Genomic DNA, 18292 nt, shown 5'->3' with positions numbered 1-18292 from the left:
CTTGGTATTTCACATGCACAGTATTAGATTTTTTTGGAATATTTCAGAACCGTTTAAAAGGCTTAAATAAAATATGAAATAATTCAATTATAATATGAGCCAGATTCTAGTATATTATTAAAAAATGGCTGACATTTTATAACATTATATCCAAAAAATACAAAAGCAAACACTAACACTCAATAAGTACATCACCAGTTTAAGTTAGATATAAATGTCATAAAGCAGCAATCATGTTAAGCTTCGAAGACCAACAGAGAGCGTACGAAAGCCTTTATGCTTTATTATCTAGTAGGCTACCATACGAAACTTTAATAGCATCTTTGACACTCGTCAAGGGTTTTAAGAAGATTATTGTAGGCAAATCATTGTAGACATTAATGCATATCCTTGTTAATGTAGGCAAGGAAATTCTATATAAACTTCGGGAAAGAAAAGGCTCTCACGTGTCTGAATGAATTTACTGAATTTCAGGAAAATGCCATATGGACATGGCTGGTTTTAAGGAAAAGGGTTGACGCAGTTTAGACGTGTGTAAGACATGGTTTAGGTTCTGCAGAGAACATGACGGACGCAAAGGACTTCGTAGTCCTTGTGGGCGTGTTCACTCCCGCCGTAGGGCACGTAGCAAACCCCGTGACTTGGCTGAACCTGCGGCAGGAGACAGACATGTGAAAAAAAAGATCATAAACGCCACATCACTGCACATCTTATTGGTAGCTATTGACAGGAAAAAGTATATTTATTTATAAGGTACAAAGAATTTTTAAATTTGAGACACTTATTTGACTGAACATGATGCTGGGCACATTGTTTCATTTTCCAGGGAATATTTGAGTACTGTATTTCTATTGAATTCTCTTAAATGCCAAATGAAACTATAACCCAAGCTGTCCTAGCAATCTTAGGACTAATACAAGTTATATTAGACCTAATATAGAACCTATATATGTGATATACTAGGGGCACAGAAATGTTTAAGTTTGGATTTTACCTTTTTCTAGAACTCTAAAATTAAAAGTATAAAATAAAAATTTGGGGAGCAAGCACTACGTACTTGGTGCTTTGGACCAAATAGTTAATATAATTTTAGGATGATGGATTGGAACAACCGAGGCAGCCCTCACACACACACACACACACACACACACACACACACACAGGAAGAGTGATGGCCAGGTTGTGGGCAAGACCGCCGGAGTCCTGACGGTCACCAGGTCAAGTATATTTATCTTTAAGAAAACAGATGCCGAAAAAAATTATTGGGAAATGTTCTTTTGCAAACAGAGTGGTAGACGGTTGGAACAAACCAAGCGAGAAGGTAGTGGCCAAAACTACTGCCAAAACCGTCAGTAGTTTCAAAGCGTTTATACGACAAGGAGTACTGGGAAGACGGGACACCATGAGCGTAGCTCTCATCCTGTAACTACACTTTGGTAATTACAGTATTACACTTGGGTAATTACAGTATTACACTTTGATAATTACACACACCTAACCAGTTGCATGCGCTTGCTCCCTCCCACAGGCCTAAAGCTCATCATAACAGTAATCAGTACCAGGGCTTCACAATAAGCAGTCGAGGGCACCCACCTTGCCGACAGAGACAACACCGTCGACGGAGACGCGACCAATGAAGAGGCTCTCGCCATCCTCGGTGACGCCGCCCTGAAGCGCCCCCGGTGGAGCGTTGCCCTTGCTGCCTGGCTCCCAAGTCAGGGTCACACTGGCTGGGTTACTCAGAACCTGCATATGTATAACGATATACGAGAAGATACAGAAATTTATATATATAAATGTTGATCAAGAGTTTACGAACCTCAATGGGTCTGGCTAAACAATTTATTGCGTGACCGCATGCACAACTTTGCTTTAGGCTAAGAGAATCTCGATATGTCAAAAATGCTTCCAGTCTCTGAAATCAAATGGATAGCATAGCAGATAATCTATTAAACAGACTATACTTTAAGAAGACTAGATAATATAAAAGTGGACGGTCACTTGAAGAAAACATAGCCTATTACTTACAAAGTACTCAGACTTGGGAATGGCGTCTCCCCCGTAGGGAATGTAGCAGCAGCCATGGTCGGGAACAACCATGCCCAAGACGTAGCCACCTTCGTGATGAGCCATTCCCACGAAGACCTCTCCGTCAGGGCCCTCTCCTCCAGAGACCGGGTGGCGGGGGAAGTAACCACCCTTGGCAGGAACCCAGCGAGCTGGCCGCTTGTACTGGATAGCTGTCAGTCAGGAGAAAGCGCTAAATCAGTATGCTTAACACTTCAAAGTGATACGAGGCCTCACTGAAGGGCCGGTGCTCAAGCACGTGGACTTCGGGATCGAATACCGACCCTGCAAAAAAGCAAGGCCGTCGCTCTACCGACTGGTCTACGTTGAAGCATTTAACTAAAATATTCAGATTCCCATATATTCTAATAATAGTCAATTGCTCTTAAAATATAAGAAATGACTTGTAAATTTGAATACGCTTCTACCACAAGAATGTAAGTAGTTGTATTATTAAAACAAAATGCACCTGGTTCACATGGAGTAGAAATACGAATAATTACTTTCAAAAATTAATTATCGGACTAATTAGTCTATGTAAATTAAATCCCTTACTGCGGCAATTTTTTTTATACAATTAATACTTCTGTGCATAGTCAAGAACCAAAACCTTCCTCGCCTCATCAGCAATTGGACATATTAATAAATTTAATTTTTTTTAATAACTTATGGCAGACGAGGCCCATAAAGGCACGCCATACTGGCGTTGACTAATATTAATCATGGGTTAAAGATTAATCTTACAACCAGCGTATAATGCGTCACGCCTTCATCATCACTGGTCGAGGTGCGTCGCGAGTAGATTAGTCCAGATTTTAAGGTGTAAGACGTGTCAACTGTCAGACTCATTAGGGCCGTAATTTACCGCGTTTTCTATCCCACGAGTATATTGCCATGTAAAACAGCTCACAACTAGAGTAACTTAGTGTATGTATCTTTATGGTAGCCAGCATCTTGGGTCATCTTCTTGGGTTGTAATGTATCGCATGAGAACGTGTGTTAAAATCAGAGAAGTTATGATGTTTAGTTGGCTAGTTGTAGCCTAGTTGTAGGAGAAATAATCGGTAAATGTTACATTTTGACAATGAAGTTAAAAGAGACCAAGAAAAATCATTCGTTCCCCTTATTATATTTTTTCCTTTTAACTCCACAGGGTAAACATGTTTTTTTTCCTTATTTTGAATTTTTTGTAGATTCATAGTTTCCACTTTTCCAATTTATTCGCACATGTGTGTATTCCCTTACGTCTGTCCTCCAGGTTGTCGATGTCTTCCGCCTCCGAGTCAGAGGAAGACAGTCCGGACGAGGACGACGAAGATGTGTCATCGTCATCTGCCGGAGAGAAATACGTTACAAGTCCAACAGCCAACTCAAAGAGGCTCTAAAGCTAGTCAACGGCTTTTAATTTAGCCAGCACAATAATATTTATCAATTTTATCAATATACCAAGTTTCATGTGGTGAAGCAGGACTGAGGGCGTACCAGGGAAGATCCACTCGCCCTCTGCGCCCCAGCCGGTCGCGAAACCATACCAGGTAGCGTGGAGGAGTGTCTCGGGGTCGGAGTAGGACATGAAAGGATGTTTTTGTCCGGAGCGTCCCACCTGCCCGAGGGAAACTTTTGGGTTAACTCGTGTAAACATCCACTACACAACTAATCTAATTGTGAACGTTTTTTTTCCTCCAAGTTATGAAACTTTCCATTTTTTGTTTATTATCTCATAAAGAACAGATGAACTTTCTGGAGACTTAAAATATACTTTACAAAGATATAAGCCAAACTTTGGCAGAAGAGAAGCCTCAGGCCGACCTTAATGACGCCACGTTCAATCTTTATCCAGAAAGTCCTGAACTCGTCGCCGCTAACGATATCTGGAGTCTCAACCCTGCAGACGTCATCATGTTTCTTACGACGGATGCCGGACTCGCCGCCGCCGCCCCAGCACCCGATGAAGATCTCGTACATGTCCTCCGGTTCTTCTTCATTGTCAGAGGAGAGGCAGATGGCCACATCGTGAGCAGCCTTCACCTGGAACCGGATGGTCGAGGTCTGGATGCGTCGGAAGGTGTACTTGCGGGTACTGCCCGTGTTCTCCGAGAAGTGGACTGCAACGCCACATCAACTAAGTATAGGCTTACTCTATTCTCTACAATTTAGACCAGTGCATTTGAGTTTATATCGCCGAGTTTTAATTATATCTAACACAATAATACTTGCAATTTGGAAGATATGGTAGATTATTAAGGCCTATATGATTTCATCTAGGCCATATATATTCATAGGTCTTGTATATTACACCGAGAAAATTTTGTAGAAATCATGATCAGAATTCGAACCTGCACATTGGGTACTGGGGTCGTGTATCTAGCAGAGATTAGGAGAACACCAAGGCAAACGTTCTTTCAATTATAAATGTCCCTGTATAAAATCTCGGGGAATCAGATACCTTTGATCTCTATCATCTTATGACCTTGCGCGCCCGTGTTGGATTTTTTAATAATATCTAGGAATTTTTAATTGTTCTGTGACTCAAGTCTTCCGGGTTTGACGCCTTTTGATAATTACCTCGAGCAGCAGCCATACATGTTTACACCTCTCGTCCCACTCTCAAATACGCACCTTCATCTGGCGAGGTCTTCTCTCCGTGATTTAATAGGAAGGGTTAATCGGCTGCGCCCAGGTATCTCCCCATTTTCCCTCTTTCATCTCTGCTTCCCTATCCTCCTTTTCTTGAATCCCCCCCCCCCTCTTCCTGTCCGAAGATCCCTCCCCACCCCCCCCACCCCATCTTCTCCCTCTTTGAATCTGTCACCTCGTCCTCTCTACCTACCTACTCTCTTCTTCCCTAACATTTCCCTTCTTTCCCCTCCCTTCTGAATTCACTTTGTTAAAAAAACACACATTTAGGTGCAACTGCATTTGTGCAACTACCCTAGGCTATATGAAGGGAGTAGAGCGTGTCAAAAAGGTAGCAACGTGATGCTAAAATCCATCACACAGGATCATCGTTTCTAGGAAGGAATCTAAGGACTGCCAGCCACCTTTCACTGATTATGGCATGTGAGAGCCACTATTGGCTCCGACCCCCTCTTAATAGGACCAATAGGACCGACCCCGAGCAGCCAGTGTTAATTCCGTCTTAAAGATTACATTTGCGGAACCCCTGCAGATTTAATGCCGACAGAATACTCTTACCTGCAAATTTAAAATGAAAAATTAGCCAATAATCCGTCTGAATATTTTCCTGGTACACGTCACAGTAATATAGTTGGGTTCATTCTAGACTCACAATCTGGAATTCCAAGGTCGAATCCCAAGCGGGTCAGAAATGAGTGGGTACGTTTACCAATCACCTAATGCCTCTGTTTAACTAGCAGTAAATAGGTACCCAGGGGTTAGTCAGCGTGTTGTAGGAGTGGCATCTTTAGGAGCGTCAGTAGTTCGACCCTTGGAGGAGGAGGCCTCGATAAAAAACCTAATATATACACAGGCTGCCTGTCCCGCAACAAAATTAATTAATAGTCTGATGGACATGTTAGTGACGGGAGGGGGGGGGGGTTTATGTGATAAAGGCGAGGTACCAGACACTCATACGAAACTTGTTTGCAACGATATTTCCTTTATGAGGCTTCACACTATTTTTGCTGTATTTACATCGGCCTAATTTCGACGTTATAGAGTTCTGTTTCTGCTGTGTCTCACACTGCACTGCGACCCTTTCAAACTCAGTTTACAGGGAAGCAGACATGTGCGTCACTCACCGATTGTTATAAGTGACGCATCATCACATATGGAAAAAAATGCTTCCGTCTCATAATCTGTAGGCTACTTATCGAAATTTTGATCCTTATCACAATCTACTGTCCCGGAAATGCTGATCTCTTTGACAGCTCTGTGTTATCAAGACGAGTCACCCCTAAGATATCGCAGCTGTCACTCGGCAGTGATATGATAATCAAAGAAATTGGAAATGCCTGTTAATAGACATGATAAACACGCCAAGCAGACGAGATAATCATTACTAATCCCCATCGACATTACATTAGGCTTTACATGTTATACACAAAATCAAGACAAAAGAAATTTATAATCTATTAAATAGCCAAAACCCTTATTAGTAGATATTTTAGCTTATGGATTTTTGTCTAGTCAGGTGTAGTTGGATATACAGCACTTCCAAAACTCTTATGTCTGTCTATTTCCTTGATAATGTGAAACACGAAAACGTTCGGAATTTTAGTTTAATTTTCTTAGTGGATACTTATACATAACCGAGTCAATAACCTAATTTTTTATATATTATATAAACAAATATTACATTAGGAAAGGATTCTGTATTAACAGCATAATTACTAGGATTATTAAGAGGTAATGGTATATGTAAATATATTATGTATATGAAATATTTTGGTTACAGCGTTTTGATCATTTTCGAGCATGGAGAAGTGTTGAACAAACGCAGACTGTTCGTATCAGCCCGATATCTTATCGGTGAGAGGCTGAACTCTCCGCCCCTCATGACATTTGTATTTTCTCATGACTGTTAGTGACCAGATAACAGAGGCCCTCGAGCTATGATGATACATCACACAACCCGCCAGCCCCCGGCAACAGAAAATACAAGAGCCGCACTAATCCAATATGGCTGAATGGCCGTCGGAAATACATCTTGAGAAAGATAGGACATTGATATATATCAATAATGGTGTGGCAGATGTATAGGATGGAATGAGACAACTAGTCAGCAGAGAAAGCATGGGGGGGGCCCCTGGAACTATCACAAAGGCTCACCGAGAGGCGTTGGGAGTCTTATTGAAGTCTGATCCATACGGAGCAAGAACTACGGGTCGGGAGGGATTTTGACCCGGGATGGGCCTAGAAGCTGTTGGTCTAGAGAGATGAAGGTGTGAATTTTTGTATAAATTCATCGAATGATTGGTTTATTAGTCCTTTAAATTATATTCTCATTCTACTTTTGCAATGCGAACAGTGGAAATATGTGTCACTGCTAATGGTAAACTGCACTTTTATATTTCCACTATATCGCCTTTCAAAGTGTAAGCTAAATGTTATTCACTTTAAATCAAACTTCACATTTTTGGCATAGACTGATGTACACCCGTTTAGTTCAGTCATTATTGTAACTTTGTGCAAGTTGTTCCGGAAATGGTTTCAGATTCTGAATTTGTCAACTGACAGTGATTATAAAAACCATTTATCAATGTAGCTTCTAAATCTAATTCTCGAGTATACAGTTTATAATTTCAGACATTACACGTTATTATGAAAAATTTACAGTAAATTATATATCTAAACTTACCCAACTACAGATGTACACAAACATTTATGGAACAAATATTTAACATTTCTACATATTTCATAAAATAATCCAAATTAGTAATACAACACATTTTCTATACTGAAGGAGTCTGTGTACTCATATGGTTAATGGGATTCGGTTTATCGCGTAATGTGATTTATTTAATGTCATGTGGTTTATCTCTTTACATGTGGTTTAATTAAGGGAATTGATAAGTACATGGTAAGAGGAACAATCTAGACATTCTACCACATGTCTGTGTCAGAGTTACAATGTAATGTGGAGAGGCGGGAAGTTGTTTTATCCGTATACGCGTGCGGTCAATTCGTACTCAGGATAATGCAGTTCCTCGTTTCTCATTTCGATTAGAACGACTGAGACAAAAGCGCGTTCAGTATCACTTTTTTAACTAGTGGTAGCTAGCCGCCAATTAATACCCAGTATTAATTACTGGGAAACTTGTGAATATAGGCAACCGTTTGAGGATGATGTTGCTTGTTGGAATTACCAATATGGCCGCTGTATCTAATATTTCCACTCTACCTGAACGCCGCTCGTGTTGGTGACTTTTCTGCAAGAATGTACCATTTAATGTAGAAAGATGCCTTACCACTTCAAACAACGCGTCGACAGCAATGATTCTTTCCTTACTAACGTACACACATTTTCAATGCTTACAAGATGGCACAAATACTTGTACGAATTCTTGCCTCTGAAGGAAGGCAGAGCACAAATGCCGATCTGGCTAAATAAATGAAAAAACTGGCATCTGTAGATTTTCATCCGTCGGTAATCTTGTATGGAGCAATTAGGCGTAACCTGGTATGGAGTAGACGTAAAATAGTATGGAGCCCCTAAACATATCCCGGTATGGATGTTACAAGGAAATTGTGTACGAGAGAGTGGGTTGGGGGAAGCGAGTTCGATACCTCAGATTGTCACACGCGTCCCGTCCGTCAACAGAGGTGCTGAGGGAGAGAGAGAGAGAGAGAGAGAGAGAGAGAGAGAGAGAGGGCGAAGGTGACTTCTGGTTTATCGAATTCACTTCCCACACTCACACCCAGTTTCTTTTGTTCTCACATTTACTCATCTCCCTTGTTACGTGGAGTACCTAGACGTAACCCGGTATAGAGTTGAGCATCAAGACCAACAGAAATAATTTGGTGGAAGGAAAATCTGCTTATGGCCCAAATTATCTTGTTCCAGTGCGAAAACTAATGATTTTAGAGACAACCCTGTTAAAAAAAAATATTTCAAGGAATGTTTAACCGTTTTATTCAAAATTAACTAATACCAATACCAGACAATGTTAATTATACCCCGTTTGGTAGGTGTAACCTCCCCACACGTATGACTTAAGACGGACCGAAACATCGTCACCCCCCCCCCCCATCGTCTGACGTGTGGTTTAGTCATCATACAACTTACAGGATGGGTAGGGGGTGCTTAACAAATAAACTAACCTCCACACCTTGTTGAATACCCAAATTTCAAAGACGGCCGTAAATTATGTTCCCCCGTTCATCCCTTAACTAAGCTGTAATGACCTTTGTGCGTCTCTCGATGCTTCTGATGTTCTGACTTGCTCTGGTATCCGAGACCAGATTCACGAAGTAGTTACGCAAGCACTTACGAACCTGTACATCTTTCCTCAATCTTTGGTGGTTCTGTTTACAATTATTAAACAGTTAATTAGCTCCGAAGCACAATGGGGTCGTTTATAACAATAACAGTTTATTGGGAAGTTCTCATTCATGTGAATTTTTTATTAAATGTAACCAAAGCCGTCAAAGATTGAGGAAAGATGTACACGTTAGTAAGTATTTGCGTAACTGCTTCGTGTATCTGGCCCCTAGCTTTCGCTAGTAACTAAAATGGTGCTACATAATGTCACTGATAATTACTTAAGTTGATGAGATCAAGACTGCAGAGAACACTAACCTGACATGGCACTGCTAGAGAGGAGACAGCTCTTGCCCGAGTGAGTGCTGGTGGTAGAGTGAGTGCGGACGCCGGAGGCACGCAGCATATCACTGCGTGTGTGTGGGGGGGGGGGGGAGGGGGGGTTATTGGCAGCAGTGTCATTTGGTATGTGTCGGAAATAAGCCCGTCCTTATAAACAAAGGCCAAAGTCCATTCCATGCACTCGCTAAACCCTCCTGTTTATGAATGAAAAACGGTTTACACACGCAACCCGTCCTCCACTCAAGTCCATTACATCCAGCGGTCGACCCCACAGACGCATTCATAAATTTTTACATGCTGTTCATTCAAAACGGAAATTTTCTCAAATATAAATTAATATTATAATATATTAGCATATTGTACATATGCTAAGGTTATAGGCATAGGTAAGGTTAGGTGTTTAGGTTCTGTTGGTGATTATTTGTATTTGTAGTATGTGGGTGAAGCATTTACAGCGTTGTGGTTCGAACAAAATTCGTCAGTGAAGTACTTGTTCCGGAAGTTTTCGAACGAAATCAGTTGTGAGTCGTGTGTAAACCGTTTTTCATTCATAAACAGCCGGTTTGGCGGGTGCATGGAATCACTTTTGGGTCTTTGTTTGGAGGACGGGCTGCGGGTTGACACACGACTCCAGCCCGTCCTCCAAACAAAGATCCAAAAGTGATTCCATGCACCCGCCAAACCCCCAGTTTATGAATGAATAGCGGTTTACACACGACTCACAACTGCTGACGTTCGAACATATCCGGAACAAGTGCTTCACTGACGAATTTTGTTCGAATCACAACGCTATAAATGCTTCACCCACGTACTACAGATACAAAAAGTCGCCAACAGAACCTAAACACCTAACCTAACCTATCCTATACCTATATATACACAATATGCTAATATATTATAATATTAATTTATACTTAAGAAAATTCCCGTTTTGAATGAACAGCATGTTAAAATTTATGAATGCGTCTGTGGGGTCGACCGCTGAATGTAATGGACTTGAGTCGAGGACGAGTTGCACGACTCACAACTGATTTCGTTCGAACACTTCCGGAACTAGTGCTTCACTGACGAATTTTGTTCGAACCACAACGCTGTAAATGCTTCACCCACGTACTACAAATACAAATAATCGCCAACAGAACCTAAACACCTAACCTAACCTATGCCTATATATATATATGTATAATATCCAAATATATTATTATATTAATTTATATATGAGAAAATTCCCGTTTTGAATGAACAGCATGTTAAAAATTATGAATGCGTCTGTGGGGTCGACCGCTGGATGTAATGGACTTGAGTCGAGGACGGATTACACAGTGGAGACAGTTAACAATGAGCTAGAGTTCACATAACATTTAGATGTTCGCTGATCCTTAACCATTAAGCCACTAAGGGCTTTTGGGCCTGCAACACCGTTAGGCGCAACAACAAAAATTCACTATTTTTTTCGTCATATAAAAGTGTTCATTTGTGTACCCTGGGCACGGGGAAAAATTCAAAACAAATTTAATTGTTCTTACCAATGACGTAAATGAGCCGAGAACTTGGCCGATGACGTCACAGATCTTGGTCGCTGGAGCGTGGTGCGCCCCGGGAGAGTCAGGCGCTGTGTTGAAGCAGCCAGAGTTGCCGAGAATTTATTTTAGCGGAATTATTTACAGTATATATGGCGTATTTTACAACTATTTTTTCACTCGTATTGTACAATATATGCTCACTTGATGTTGTATTATAATACAACTGTTATAAATTCAATACACACCCACATATTAGTGTGACATGTATGTGCACCAAAATGTTTTATTTTTCAGGAAATATAAAATGTATTATGAATTGTTTTCAATATATACATTCACTAATTCAATATGTATACGTTTTTGCACCATTATTGGACATTTAGAAGTCCTCCAGACTGTGATACTCGTCGAGACACTTGACAGAGCAGAAAGTGACCTCACACGCTGGGCACAATGTTAACACTAATTTACGTTCCTGTAGCCTCTTTTGTCTGGTCTTGAACACAATGCACTCACGCTGGCCTACTGCACGCTTTCCAGTTGGTGGTAAATTCCTTAGTTTGTGTGTGTCAGAAAGGCCTCCTTGAAAGAGAGCCTGAGTGTTGGTCCATGGCCAGGGAGAAAGGGAGCCGGTCGGCCGAGCGGACAGCACGCTGGACTTGTGATCCTGTGGTCCCGAGTTCGATCCCGGGCGCCGACGAGAAACAATGAGCAGAGTTTCTTTCACCCTATGTCCCTGTTACCTAGCAGTAAAATAGGTACCTGGGTGTTAGTCAGCTGTCACGGGCTGCTTCCTGGAGGTGGAGGCCTGGTCGAGGACCGGGCCGCGGGGACACTAAAGTCCCGAAATCATCTCAAGATAACCTCAAAATATGGTGTAATACCGGGTTCACACTGGGCCTCTGTATACCAGGAATTGGTTTGCCAAACTTTTCTAGTAATTGTGTCACTACAGTAAAACTGAACGCACGGAAATTTTGTTTACCACCTGTTTTGACAAGATACATATTGTAACTGTTCAGCATTGTTACGTCAACAGTGTGGAAAAACTTCTTCTTGGTCCACTTCACTGTTTTCCGTACACACTCGACTGCCCCCACCATCATATCACATTTATCCAACAAACGCACGTTGATGTTATAGTCCAAAACAGAATCTGGTTTATATAACGGTTGTTTCGTGGTTTTGTTCACCTTGCAACTGTTCAGCATTGGACCATCGTGAACGGTGCTCATCATGTTCACTTCTGAAGTCTATCATCTTCAGTCTGGTCATGAGCGTCTCATCAAAATATGCTCTCGCTCTAAACCGCGCAAAATATATTTTGCGCGGTTTAAGGGTTAAGGTAGGCTCTCTTTCCCCCCCCCCCCCCCCCGAAAGCCAGATCTTGATGAAAACTAATAAACACTATGCCTATTACAGTGACTCTAAACTGCGTACTTTGAAACACAGTTATAAAGTGTTGACCTTTCATATAGGGTACACCAGATATGCTCAAGCTCTTTCCGAGAGCCTCAGCCAAGGCGAGGAGCGCATGACAGCTCAGACAAGATAACTGGAAAACTTTTGTCAAGTTTCAAGTACCTCGCCCCACCCCCACCACTCAGCCAGGCACGGAAGGATGTCAAAAGAATCAATGGCGATAAGATTGACCAAGTGTCACACCCCCTCACCCCTATACACAGAGCAAACAAGTTACAGTCGATGCTTGGGCAACCACCTATAGCTAGAGAATGGTCCAGGACGGACCGAAACGTCGTCGTCCCTTCAGCTTCTGGTGTGTGGTCTGGTCAACACCTATAGCTAGCTTCAACAATCTTCCCCCAAAACACAGAATTAAGATTAAATGCTGGTTACGGCGAGAATGGTATTATTTGCGACATATTGCGTTTGCTTAAGTTTAATATCTAGAAGCTAATTAGCTTACATATGCGTTGAGTTATACCGTAATTTCATACTTGATTTGCCTATTACGTACACCACTCCCCTATCCTGTGGGCAGTAGTGTAGGCTATTATCACCCACATTTACTACCTACAGTAAGCAAACTGAAGATATCTGGCAGATCACTTTGGATTAAATATGTACATTTTTCTTTAACATTTATTATAGAGGTCTCTAAACTCACATATCTTTTCGCACTCCATAAAATAGTGACAGAAAATGTGCGAATAATTTACATGATAAACGAATGATAAATTATTATACTAACCTTTATCAAATGAATGATAAACTATTATACTCATAAGTGCTCTAGATTTTATTTCAGAATTTGCCCTCGTTACTAACCATTTTTTTTAAATTGTAATTGTTTTTTTACGTTATTGCATGATTGTCATTATATTTAACCATTTACCTCAAAATTATAATTATTTACATAATATTAACGATAAGTGATCATCTATAGAGGAAATCATATCACAGTTTGATTCAGAACCGGTCGGCCGAGCGGACAGCACGCGGAACTTGTGATCCTGTGGTCCTGGGTTCGATCCCAGGCGCCGGCGAGAAACAATGGGCAGAGTTTCTTTCACCCTATGCCCCTGTTACCTACCAGTAAATTAGGTACCTGGGTGTTAGTCAGCTGTCACGGGCTGCTTCCTGGGGGTGGAGGCCTGGTCGAGGACCGGGCCGCGGGGACACTAAAAGCCCCGAAATCATCGCAAGATAACCGCAAGATAGAACACTGTCATATTAAGGAATATATAACACATAAAAACTGCAACACTCCACAAGTTGACTTTTTATTTGACATCAATCAGCATTCACAGCATAACTAATTCATCCTTCATTTGGCACGTCCAAGCACATGAAAACCGCTGGCCTTACCTTCCCTAACACAACACCGAGAGCATTCGTATTTGGTTGACAAAGCTAAATAAATAATGTCCGAAGGGAAGCGCTGTGTCAGTATGTCTATACAACACTGTCAGTATGATCATACAACAGTGTGTCAGTATGACCATACAACACTGTCAGTATGATCATACAACACTGTGTCAGTATGACCAAACAACACTGTGTCAGTATGACCAAACAACACTGTCAGTATGATCATACAACACTGTGTCAGTATGATCATACAACACTGTGTCAGTATGACCAAACAACACTGTGTCAGTATGACCAAACAACACTGTGTCAGTATGACCATACAACACTGTCAGTATGATCATACAACACTGTGTCAGTATGACCAAACAACACTGTGTCAGTATGACCAAACAACACTGTGTCAGTATGACCATACAACACTGTGTCAGTATGCCCATACAACGCTGTGTCAGTATGACCATACAACACTGTGTCAGTATGACCATACAACACTGTACCAGTATGATCACACAACACTGTGCCAGTATGATCATACAACACTGTACCAGTATGCCCATACAACACTGTGTCAGTATGACCATACAACACTGTACCAGTATGCCCATACAACGCTGTGTCAGTATGACCATACAACACTGTGTCAGTATGACCATACAACACTGTGCCAGTATGATCATACAACACTGTACCAGTATGACCATACAACACTGTGTCAGTATGCCCATACAACACTGTACCAGTATGATCATACAACACTGTACCAGTATGACCATACAACACTGTGTCAGTATGATCATACAACACTGTACCAGTATGACCATACTACACTGTGCCAGTATAAACATACAACACTGTACCAGTATGACCATACAACACTGTGTCAGTATGATCATACAACACTGTACCAGTATGACCATACTACACTGTGCCAGTATAAACATACAACACTGTATATTAGTAATGAATACACAAAGAGGTCTCAGCCAACTTAAGAGGAGACAGAGACAAGACTTTCAAGAAGAGGCTTCAGGTTTAAGAAGCAAGAACACACGCATTCACACGGGAACATTGCGGCGATAACGAGGAATATTTTTGTCCTCAAACTGACAACACACACAAATTATCAACTACTGTAATATGAAACAAATTAAATCCGAGGGAAATATTGTGCAATTGCTATAGGATTATTGAACACTGTATTAATCATCATTTTGCGTCGTAAGTCAAATTCACAGCAAATGATAAACTCACAAAATACACAAATCAACAAAATCAAATATTTTGCAGAATTTCACTAAATATGGAGAGAATTAGTTAGAGGAACGGTGATTGAAACACATAAGACAATCCCTCACTTGAAAATGAGTCACTATGAGTGTGTGAAAATGAGATGTGTGTGTGTGTGTGTACTCACCTATTTGTGCATGTAGGATCGAGCTCTAGCTCTTGGACCCCTGTGTGTGTTGGTGTGTTGGGGGGGGGGAGGGAGGGAGGGAGAGAGTATGTGTGTGTGTGTGTGTGTGTGTGTGTGTGTGTGTGTGTGTGTGTGTGTGTGTGTGTGTGTGTGTGTGTGTGTGTGTGTGTGTGTGTGTGTGTGTGTTTACCTAAGTTTAATTATACACATACAAGCAACACACACTGTGTGTGTGTGTGTGTGTGTACTCACCAAGTTGTCTTTTCACGTTTCAAATGTGGCTTATTCCGCGTATATGAATATGTTTTGTTATACGTTATGTCTAGTCTTGCAAATCAGTTTAAATATTGTAAGAAACACAACGACTTAGTTAAGTGAAAGTCCCACATACACAAAACACAATACAAAATTGCCATATATTCTCCTGATGGGAATTCTCTGTATCTTGTAAGTTACGACGCTATGTAACCAATTAGTGTGACACCGAGAATCATCTATGCACTTTTTTCTAAGAAGATTTGCACGACTGTGTGTTTCCTACAGTAATGATCATTGTGCTTTATAAACTCAAATATCATAATTTTCAGTCTGTATACAACCTTTTCTCTTAACTGAACTTGACCATAAAAGTTCATCTGACAGACTGATACTAATAAGGCCATTCATAATTATTCTAATGAATTGTACATGCTGTATTAATTGAAAAAACAATTCTCCAAAAATAGTAATCAACTTTTATGAAATCGGAGAAAGTGTAACAAGTGCTACCGCACACATTCAGGTCAAAGTATTGCACTATACAGATCCTATACATATACCAAACGAGTTATAGTACCTAATGAGTGGTTATCCTAACTAAAAGCTTAGACATTAATACAAAACATTCATCAGTGGAATACTGAAAGTATTTCCCAGACATGATGAATCCACATCAGCACCAACTTCAACTGATTACTATTGTGCACTAATAGGAAAATTATGGATTGTTGAATTGCCTATATATATATATATATATATATATATATATATATATATATATATATATATATACACACAATAACCAAAAGATTAATCGTGCTAACACAAGATAGGGTAGACTGTAGACATACTTCTAGTACTTAAGGAACCCTGTCCATGGAGGACAGAAGAAAATGTATATATGCTGGTTAGCATTGTAAATGTGTGGCCACGTTTGTGGTGGAAAATAATACTAAAAAAACAACAACAACAAAAAAATTACTTAAGGAGGACGTACAAATGCATTTCTCAGGATCACACCTTGAAAACTTTCATACAGCCTTGGTCATAGAGTCACTTAATGAGTAGTATAAGCTTACAACTAAATTCTGTACCCCTTGCCCTACGGGCTCACCATAGCCCGTGCTACTTGGAACTTTTGTTCCGAGTAGCTGAATCTAAAACAACAACAACATGTACCCTTGCATGTATAACCAATTTTAAGTTTCGATGTAAATGCAGTACAGTATTAACATCAACCTATTGAATGTACGTAATAAAAATAATAGACCATTTGTTATTATTATGACAGTTACCATTTGCTTTATTGACAAAACCACCCTTTTTCAACATTACAAAATTCGAAATATCAAACTTTTCCATCATGACAAGACAATGAAAATATCATGTAAGAGAACTTAAATGATTAATCATTTCTGTTATTTCTAACATTTTCCCATGAACATTTTATTTGTATTAATGCATTTTATATGAGGGGGAGCAAATACAAAGGGGGGCTACAACTCAATCAATAAAAAAAAATAAACATTCACTCTTAATTATGCAATAAGCAATTCGTGATAATAATGCTCTTTGGTATCTTCTAACACTGTGTAGTGAAATAAGGACGAGTCATGTCTGCCGGGTAACAATAAGGTAATGATCAGGAGAACCCTTGAAGCCAGTAGGACTATATAGCAGAATTATTACATAATTAGAAACAATCATATATTACTAGCATTTGTGACATTTGAGATCATTAATATTTAGTTTTTGTGCCAGGGAAAGAAAGAAAGAAAGAAAGAGAGAAAGAAAGAAAGAAAGAGAGAAAGAAAGAAAGAAAGAAAGAAAGACACACACACACACACAGAGAGAGAGAGAGATATATATATATATATATATATATATATATATATATATATATATATTATATATATATATATATATATATATATATATATATATATATATATATATATATATATATATATATATATATATATATTACTTTAAAAACCAATTATATGCTTGTAGAATACATTTATATCATTATTATTACACTTTTGTTGATGATTCATCTATCATCTTTGAAGTTAATGCTTCACATCCTTACTTCTAATTAAATTTGGAAATATTAAAATTATTTGTTAAGAATTATTAGAAAGCCTTGTAACACCTTAAAAAGCATGCATTTATCTTACAATACTGTACCAAAATAAAGCAGCATCATATTCCAAGGAAATAATTATTTACACGTGTTTAATAGTCAAGATGAATGACACACATAAGAACAGAAGCTACAAATAACGACACTACAACTCCCTTAGGGCATATTATTCACGCACTTATTATAAACATAAAGAAACAGTGGCATTTCTAACAAATGTTAGAATCACATTCTAATCAAGTAAGAATAATAAGTGTGTATTGCAGAGATCTATAGTGCAACACTTTGAAACTAGCAAGAATAAGATAATACTGTATACAAAACCTGAAAGTAGAAACTAAGTTGGCCTGGAATCCAAAAATTTAATGCTTTTGGTATGTACTGTATTTATTTACAGTACTACAGTATCTATGTATTTTTATATATAGTACAGTGGAACCTCAAGTGATGAGCAGCTCCAGTTACGAGCATTTCGAGTAACGAGCAAGCCACTGGCAGAAAATATGTCTCGACTGACGAGCTTTCGCTCGATTAATGAGCATTCCCGCTGGTTCTCGGACACCTCCTCCGACAGTTTTGTTGTTGTTTCGAGAGACGAGTTTTCCACATGACGAGCTCGGTGCCAGAACGGATTAAACTCCTGGTTGATACCTGGTTGATACCTGGTTGATGGGGTTCTGGGAGTTCTTCTACTCCCCAAGCCCGGCCCGAGGCCAGGCTCGACTTGTGAGAGTTTGGTCCACCAGGCTGTTGCTTGGAGCGGC

At 39.9% G+C, this 18292-nt stretch overlaps 1 protein-coding gene across 1 annotated transcript; it reads right to left on the bottom strand.

The window, feature by feature from the left end:
• Nucleotides 1-445: 445 nt before the first annotated feature.
• LOC123757179 (uncharacterized) lies at nt 446-9461 on the bottom strand. Its single transcript, XM_045740634.2, has 7 exons — nt 9329-9461; nt 3877-4172; nt 3550-3670; nt 3313-3399; nt 2029-2240; nt 1594-1746; nt 446-651 (listed from the first exon to the last, which is right to left on the bottom strand). The coding sequence occupies exons 1-7, from the start codon at nt 9414-9416 to the stop codon at nt 547-549; spliced, it is 1062 nt and encodes a 353-aa protein (XP_045596590.2). The 5' UTR covers nt 9417-9461; the 3' UTR covers nt 446-546.
• Nucleotides 9462-18292: the final 8831 nt, after the last annotated feature.

Source organism: Procambarus clarkii, chromosome 13, assembly GCF_040958095.1.
Source record: "Procambarus clarkii isolate CNS0578487 chromosome 13, FALCON_Pclarkii_2.0, whole genome shotgun sequence".
NCBI classification, from domain to species: domain Eukaryota; kingdom Metazoa; phylum Arthropoda; class Malacostraca; order Decapoda; family Cambaridae; genus Procambarus; species Procambarus clarkii.
Note: the sequence above shows the minus strand (reverse complement) of the source record. Positions and strands in the feature narration are given on the sequence as shown.

Bases quoted from the DNA above. Each gene is read 5' to 3' on its own strand.
- LOC123757179 (XM_045740634.2), bottom strand. From the start codon at position 9,416: ATGCTGCGTGCCTCCGGCGTCCGCACTCACTCTACCACCAGCACTCAC. The intron at 3,400-3,549 runs GTACGCCCTCAG...TCTCTCCGGCAG, and splicing joins GGGCGAGTGGATCTTCCCTG to ATGACGATGACACATCTTCG. The intron at 1,747-2,028 runs GTAAGTAATAGG...ATACATATGCAG, and splicing joins TTCCCAAGTCTGAGTACTTT to GTTCTGAGTAACCCAGCCAG.